Here is an 8,603-nt window from a genome sequence, read left to right as displayed (position 1 = left end):
AGTCACCCCTACTTGCAAAGGAAGCTGGGAAAGTGAGCTAGTCCAGGCAGGCAAGGAAGTGCGGGTTGGGAGTGAAAGAAGATAGAGCTACTATTTCTGGGAAAGTAGTCTTGAGTCTTACATCAACTTTCCCTATCCCGCTTGTATTTTTATATAATGCCTCACACTCCTTGATTTTGAAGCAAGGTGGGACAGTTAAAAAAGGACTGTGAGCTGGAAATGCGTAAAGCTTTATTTGCAAGTCTGTCCCAAGGAAATAAGTATCAGCTGTTTTGACATCCATTCCCTGATGGCTCAACTCAGCTCTGTTCAGTTACTAGATGCCAACTCCAGCTGTGGGTTCTGGGCTGCCAAGTGTCCTGTCTACTCCTGTCTGTAAGAGGACAGACCAGTCTCACCTTCCTCAAGACAGACACCTCATTTGATCTAGAGTCACCTATATGATGCCAGAATACCTCGTGGTCAATTTCACCAGAGGCCACCCAACCCTCACACTGTTATGGCAAAGAGCAGGGCTGACATTCACTCAGCACTTGGTACTGATGTTAAAACGCTGAGCTTATGCTCTGACAGATGCACAACCACTGCCTGGAGCCTGAGTCCTGCTTCTTGGGTCATGCCAGCTCCTCTCCAAGGAACCCACCTACCCTGCCCAAGTCCTTCTGATAATCCATCAGCTGAGGACTAAGGCCTGGCCTAGCAGGGGCCCTGAGTCTCCTCCAGGCAGCACGAGGGCCACGCACTCTGTGTCTGTACATTTAGTGGTCACGTGGCTCTGATTTTAAAATATTTGGAATCTCTTCTATGGGGAAGTATACTTTTACTATTCTTACTGGTCATTTCTCTTGATTGTCCATGACTGAAGGGTAAGTAGGTAGTTAATGATAACTCAAGGAATGGAGGTGGATATTCCTATCCCTGACTGTCTCGGTTTCCTTAAGACTAATTAATAAGTCACTTGTTAGATAATTTGTGCTGCTCTATTAACTTTTTTTTCTTTAATAGTCACACTGCAAGTGGAAGAAGCCAGACACTAAAGAACACATACCATTAAAAATCACAAACATGATTCCATGTTTACATGAAGTCGAAAAAGAGGTAACACTGAGTATGTTATAAGAAGTCAAGAGTGGTTACTCTTGGGGTACAAGAAGGCTTCTGGGGTGCTGGTCTTGTTCTTTTCTGTGATCTTGGTGTTGAGACTGCTGGTCACTCACCCAATATCCCACCTCCTCTTATCTCCTTTCTATCAGAGCACTGATTTCCTCACTGGGGCTGGGATGACATGCGACAAGCCTAAAACCACATTTCCCAGCCTTCTTTGGAACTAGGGCTGGTCATCTGACATATTTTTGGCCAATGAGATGTTAAGTAAAAGTTGATGGGACTTCCAGGAAATCTCCTTCAGGTTGACCATGCCCTGAACTCCTTGTAAGTGCCCGGAAGGGAGTACTATCAGCGTTGGTCATCCCAAATATCCATTCATGAGCTCTTATGTAAAATTTCCCCCCATACCATCTCATTCAACAGATATTTACTGAGCACTTACTACAAGCTGGGCATGTGGTGATTAGCTGTGTTACAGATTCAGATGTCCCTGGGCCAGGCCTGTAATTGGGGATGCAGGCCTGGGATGAAGGGTGAGAGCTGGCAAACTGGAGGACCTAGACTCTGACTAACAAGGAAAATGGGACGAGCCAGTCATTGCTCATTATAGCAGGCGGTTTGACATGTGGGACACTCAAACCTCAAGTTGCAAGAACTTCCCATTTTTCAAGAGAAGCCAGAAATCTTGATTTCATTTTTCAAAATTGACTCTGCCATGAGGCAGGACTTCTAGCTAAGACAGAGGAAAACTAGACAAAGTTGGTGTATTAGTTTTCTATTGCTGTGTAACAAATTACCACAAACTTAGCAGCTTAATGAACACATATTTATTAACTGACAGTTCTGTAGGTCAGAAGTAGTCCAGACAGATTTGACTGGGTTCTCTGCTTAGTGTCTAACAAAGTTCAAATGAAGGTATTAGCCAGATCAGGTTTTAGCATATGAAAATTAGTTAATGCAAACTATAGTATTAATATAATAAAGGACAAAACCTATATATGGTCATATCAAAACATGCAGAAAAAAGCATTTGACAACATCCAACACTCATTCATGATAAAACTTTCTACAAACTACAAATAGAAAGTGAATTTCCTCAAACAGCTAAAAAAGCATCTACGAAAAATTGACAGCAAACATCATACTTAAGAGTGAAAGACTACAGGTATTTTCCATAAGTTTGAAAACAAAGCAAAGGCATTTACTCTCAGCACTTCTATTCAATATTGTACTGGAAGTTCTAGCCAGTCAAGAAGACAAGAAAAAGAAATTAAAGACATCTAAATTGGAGAAGAAGAAATAAAACTGTATTTCCAGATGACATGATCCTGTATCTGGAAAATACTAGTGGATCTACAAAAACCTAACTAGTACTAATACATAAGACTATCACAAGACACAAAAATCAATATACCTATATACTGATAATGAACAATCTAAAAATGAAATGAGGAAAATAATGCAATTCACAATAGCACAAAAAAAAAGCTAAAAATAAATATAACAAAAGATGTGTAAGTCCTAAAATTATAAAACACTGCTGACAGGAAATTTAAAAATCTAAATAAATGGGGACATATACCATGTTCATGAATTGAAAGACTCATTGTTGTTAAGACGGCAACCCTCCCCAAGTTGATTTATATATACAACACAATTCCAATCAAAATCCACCCCCCCCAATTTTTTTGGTAAAAATTGACAAGTTGATCCTAAAATTTACATGGAAATGCAACATGCCTAGATTAGTAAGTCTTTGAATAAGAACAACATAGTTGGAGGACTTATTCTACCCATTTTCAAAACTTACTATAAAACAATAATAGTTGAGACTGTGTCACATGGTATAAGGATAGGCATGTAGATCAATGGAGATGAATAGAAAGTCCATAAAATCCTTACACTTACGGTAAATTGATTTTCAACAAAGGTGCCAAAGCAATTCAATTGGGAACTGCCGCTATTTGACAAATGATTCTGGGACAATTGGCTATCCACATGCCAAAAATAAATTATTTAATAAAATTAACCTTTATCTTATATCATGTATAAAAATTAACTCAAAATGGATTATAGACTTAAATGTCAAACTGAAAACTATAAACTTGAAAAAAAAACCAGGAAAAATATTTGTGACTTTGGCTTATGCAAAAATTTCTTAGATATGACACCAAAAACACGATTCATAAAAGAAAAATATGATAAGTTGGACTTCATCAATATTCAAAACGTTAGCACTTCCAAAGATATCATTAAAATATGAGAAAACAAACCACAGCCTGGGAGAAAATATTTGCAAATCACATAACTAATTATAAAGACTTGTATCTAAAATATAACAAAAATTATTATAACTCAATAAAACAAATAACCCCATTAAAAATGGGCAAAAGATTTTTCACCAAAGCAGACATATGTATAGCTAAAAAGCACATGAAAAGATGATTAACATCCCTAATTAGCCATTAGGGAAATGCAAATTAAAATCACGGGACACCACCACACTTTTATTAGAATAGTGATAATCTAAAAGTCTAATAATGTCAAGTGTTGGAAAGGATGTAGAGAAATTAGAACCCTCATACAGTGCTACCATGTTTCCCCGAAAATAAGGCCTACACGGAAAATAAGCCCTAGCATAATTTTTCAGGATGCTCGTAATATAAGCTCTATCCCAAACATAAAGCCCCAGTTAAGATTGTCAGCCAGACATGACTGTTCGAATAAATGCAGATTTTTGTATATGAATGAATGAATACATGTAGATTGTTGGAGCAAAAATTAATATAAGACCCGGTTTTATTTTCCGGGAAACATGGTAGTCGGAATGTAAAAAAATGGTGCAGTCATTTTAGGAAACAAATAGTCAGTTCCTTAAAATGTTCAATGTAGAGTTGCGAGACCCAACAATTCCACCTAGTGATATATGTAAATATTCAAAGAAGCATTATCCATAATAGCAAAAATCTGGAACTAAATGAAATGTTCATGACTTAGTGAATGGATAAAGAAAATCTGTACCTATATAATGCAGTACTATTCAGCAATAAAAAAGAACAAACTACTGATACATGCTACAACATGGATAGACAATCTGCTATGTGAAAGAAGCCAGACACAAAAAACTACACGTTGTATGGTTCTATTTCTATGACATTTCTAGAAAAGGCAAATCTATAGAGATGGAAAACAAATCACTGCTTGCCGAGGACTGGAGATTAGAGTGTGACTGACTGCATGGTGATGCAAATATTCTAAAAGTGGATTGGGATGATGGTTGCACAACTTGATAAATTTACTAAAAATCATAGAATTACCATGTGTTAGGAGTGCACTTTGTGATATGCAAATTATACCTCAATAAAACTGTTAAAAAAATTAAATCTCCCAGTTTTCAAATGTTCTCAGCTAATTCAAGTTGTTAAAGGACCCATGTGAAAATAAAAATACTCAAGTCTGTGGTGCAAGCCCTCACGCTGCCTGCGTGCAACCTCAGTGCTAAGTAGCATGAACAGAAATTAGAATAAAATCAAATCCTTGTCCTCCAGGACTTTAAGATGCAAAGGGAGAAAATGGAACAATAAAAGAGTTATAAAACCCTATGGTATTTTCTGTTAATTATACTTCAATAAGAAGACACCCTATGATAGATATAAGTGGGGTGTGCAGGGAGATATGGATCTGAGAACTGGCTCTGGTTGGGTTGGGGTGGAGGCACCACAGAGGAGGTGACACTGGAGCTGGGCTTTGAAGCATGTGTAGAGATTCAGGAGATTTCCAAGTGTGGGAAGTGGAGAAAAGGGGTGGGTGACATTTTCAGGCAGAGGGAACAGAATGGGCAAAGACATGAAGGTGTGAAAAAGCAATTTCCTTTTTGAGAACTGGGAATCCTGGCAACATGGTGCACGTAGAGAATAGAAAGAGCAGGAAAGAAAGGCAGGGGCCAGATCATGAAGGGCTTGGCAACCCGTGTTAAAGTCTTTGGAAAAAGGATTAAGCAGGATTTAATTGTTGGAGGAACATGGGCATGCTTCTTTTGGCCTTAATTAAACTGTGTATATCTTGGCAGCATCATAGGGTACTCGCACTGTTCTAATAATCTGTATAGACTCACTTAATCCTATGAACAGTGGTTCTCAAACCCTAACCTGCCTCTGAATCACATGGAAGTCTTCTTAACTCAGAGAAACCAGTTTCTGATTTAGGAGGTTCTGAAGTGCAGCCTGAGAATTTGCTTTTCATTCCAGTTCCCAGAAGCTGATGCTGCTGGTCCAGGGAGCACACTTTGAGAAACACTACTGTACACCAACCTTATAAGACACTACCATTATCATCACCATGATTCCCATTTTACAGAGGAGGAAACAGAGGTTAAGCAGCGTGCCCAAGGCCCTATGGCTCCTAGTGATGGAGCTAGGATTCAGTGCCAGGCAATGTCTACCATGCCTCCCAGTTCATAGGTTGCTAACAAGCAGAGTTAACGGTTGGTATTTTCAATCCTTATTTGCAACTATCAAAAATATATTACATACACACATACACACACACACACGTGCACACACATGCACCTTCACTGACATCTGAGATAAAAGAGTTAGAGATGCAAACCGATGCCAAGGGGTGGTAAGGGAAAATCTTTGAGGAATTCTTTAGGCTATTCCAATCACGTAGTATTTTGGTCCTACTGGGATGAAGCCAGGATTTAGAAATACACAAGTATCAATGTACAAAATGACTAAATATATACAAGGAACTCATTACATAAAATGTCACAAGTCAAAACTGTACATGAATACTCAATATCTCTTGTTTTAAATATATTTAAATTTTTAAAATAAATCATGAAAACTAACAATATCTAGAGAAGATAACCTTGCCACACATGCTGCTTTTGGAGGGGGTCCCAAGATAAAAATGGCAATTCTTTCATGAATCTGCTTATTTTCACATCTTGATCTAATTTGTAGCATCTCCCTGGTTTCCTTCCAATAAACAACTTCTTCCTTAAATTGGGGGCATTATGTTATTTCTGAGACCTGAATCACAGAGACTGTAACACAAGCCTGCATGCTCCATCTTGTTTTGTAGAGTGCTGTGTATCTAATTAAAGCTTCCTGCCCGTCCATAAAAAGACCTACCATTAAAAAAGCAGTTTGTCTTGGAGGCAGCCCCAGGACAGACTGGAGAAGGGGTTTCTTCATCACTAATAAATATATTTGCTTAAATTAAAAGTTAAGTAATAATATATTAATTTGTACTGGAATATATTTTAGAATATTATTGCCTAAGCATAATCAGATCTTGTTACCACATTTATGGTGTGGAACCGAAAATGGGCCATGTTCTTGCCAGCAGCACTCCAGCTTCTCAAGCACTGGGGATGAATAAATGATTTACCATGTGGCCAGCGCTGCATCCATCTCTCTGGAAGAGACTTGGGGCTGACTTCATTTCAATCAACTTATTATTCTGTTCCTTTTCATTTATTGTTTTGCTATTCTTATGCCCTTGTTCCCTTACAGAATGTATTCAAAACCTGAGTTCCACAGCAGCAATACAAATACTCTGTCTTCCAAGGGCTTATCTATTACGGCCATTGTTCTGTGCTTACTGTTATCTCTCAGAGGCTACAGACCTGGTGGTGGGGGCCTTCAGACACTGGCATTCCCTTGGGAAACCATTAGAGTGGTATTTTTCCCCCTCTACTTGGCTACAGGCTTCCTTGAATAGCGATCTCTCCCTGAGAGGAAAAGTGCATGGCCTTCCAGCTTTCCAGCAACAAAGGAATGAATTCCACAAACCAAGTTAGGAACTCTTGCTTCATATGCTGCTAAAGTTAGAATGTCAATGTCAAAGTGAGATTATTCTTTTATGGTCTTTCTAAGTCAGAGAGATCCCAGAGTTGGGGGCCTTGACTTATCCCTGAGGGGCACAGCCTGAGGCCCACAGCCAATGATCCATCATCTTAGGCGAGGGCATTAGGTAACTGGGAGTCCCCCTTTAAAAGAAAACCTTATGTCTTTACCCTGAGGGTTTGCACCTCCCAACAATCCCCTCTTACTTCTCAATCAGTCATCTTCAGACATGCAAAGTTGATGCTGTGGAGAGAGTCTAAAGGAAAAATCTTGTGACATTTGCTGGTCAACAGAGACATTTGCTAAAACCATCTAGGTTTCTCTTCTGCGTCCAGGTTAATCCAACTTGGAGCATCTAAGCAGATTTTCTCTTTTCTTTTCTTTTTTTCTTTTTTCCTTTTTTTGGCTTGTGTCCTTTGCTAAGGGCCCTTTCTTAGGGGAGGAGTGGGAAGAAGAAAGGGAAAAACAGGCTGGGGGAGCCTGGCATCAGGCAAGTAGCTCCTGGGACTGCTGAACTCCACTGAGCACTAAGGTGAGAGGTGGCATCCCCTTTGCCCCCCTCTCGGGCCAGCGCTAAGCTCCATTCCGGAGCTGAGCCACCCAGTGCCACGGTTAATGCCTGGCGTGGTTTGAGTCCCTGATTTCATGTGCTTTAATACTTTCCACGACCTTTTGCCTTTCCATGCTGTATTCCAGAAGAGGCAGCCTGGCCAGGCCAGTGTCTCCTGCTGACCTTTAAAGCCAGCCCTGTATTCAGATGCTGGGCTTTTTTTCTCGTTTTGTTTAAACAGCAACAAAATCAAAACTACTTCAAACTGGATTCCCAGAGAGGAGAAGCTGTAGAGAGAAAAAAAAAGAAAAACCACGTATGTATGTATACATATATATGAATGTATATTTGTTTTCTCTCCTTGATTAAACCTGGACGGGGAGGTGGCGGGTGAACCTTTAAAAGGGTAAAGTGTATGCGGCCCTCAGCCTCCCACCCCAGGACGCAGTCCTGTGCGGATGCGGTCTCTGCCCTCCGATTTCCCCAGGCAGCTCGCGCTACTTTTCTAGGCCATGGTCCCGTGTCCCTGGTGCTTCCTCCTTCGCCGGCGCCTCGCTCGCCTCCCACCGCCAGCCGCAGCCTAGACTTGCAGGGGTCGGGAGGTTGCCAGGATGCCCTCCAGCAGCCCGCGCGCCAGGGCTCGCAGGTGCGCCCCGCCCCGCCCCTCCCGCGGCCCCGCCCCGGCGCTCGCGTCACAGTGACGCGCGGACCGCGCAGGCGCAGCTCGGCCCCACCCCTCCCCGCGCCCGGCCGCCCGCCCGCTCGGTATTATGATTAGCGCTGGGTGCGGGGATTCGGCGGCCGGGAGGGAGTCGTCGGAGCCGCAGCGGCCGCGGACGGACGCCCGCCTGCGGGCTGAGGTAGGGGGCAGCGCAGATCGCGGCCGGGTGCAGCGGCCGTGGGCGAGGGTGCAGGGCCGGCCTCCGCCGCCTAGTAGCCTCCGCCGTTGCGGGGCTGGGCGCCCGGCTGGGGCACCCGCCGCAGGCGGAAAGTAAGTTGCGCGCTCCGCGCTCCCCGCGCGGATGCGGGGCCCGGGCTGCGGCGGCCCCGATCCGGTGCGGCGGCGGCGAGGCCTGGCGGCGGGGTGATGG

The 8,603-nt window shown here is 42.4% G+C and overlaps 1 protein-coding gene across 3 annotated transcripts in view; it reads left to right on the top strand.

Moving 5' to 3' along the window:
- The first annotated feature begins 8,241 nt into the window (after window positions 1–8,241).
- SNRK (SNF related kinase) overlaps window positions 8,242–8,603 on the top strand; it is a 47,375-nt gene continuing 47,013 nt past the window's right edge. The window contains exon 1 of one of the 3 annotated variants that reach the window (XM_019633246.1): window positions 8,242–8,372. In XM_019633246.1, coding sequence (XP_019488791.1) covers window positions 8,283–8,372 — 90 coding nt within the window. In that variant the 5' untranslated portion in view covers window positions 8,242–8,282. The remainder of the gene's footprint in view (window positions 8,373–8,603) is intronic. The other 2 variants (XM_019633255.1, XM_019633263.1) reach the window with 2 other exon arrangements.

This window comes from Hipposideros armiger, unplaced genomic scaffold, assembly GCF_001890085.2.
Source record: "Hipposideros armiger isolate ML-2016 unplaced genomic scaffold, ASM189008v1 scaffold_18, whole genome shotgun sequence".
Classification (NCBI taxonomy): domain Eukaryota; kingdom Metazoa; phylum Chordata; class Mammalia; order Chiroptera; family Hipposideridae; genus Hipposideros; species Hipposideros armiger.
Note: the sequence above shows the minus strand (reverse complement) of the source record. Positions and strands in the feature narration are given on the sequence as shown.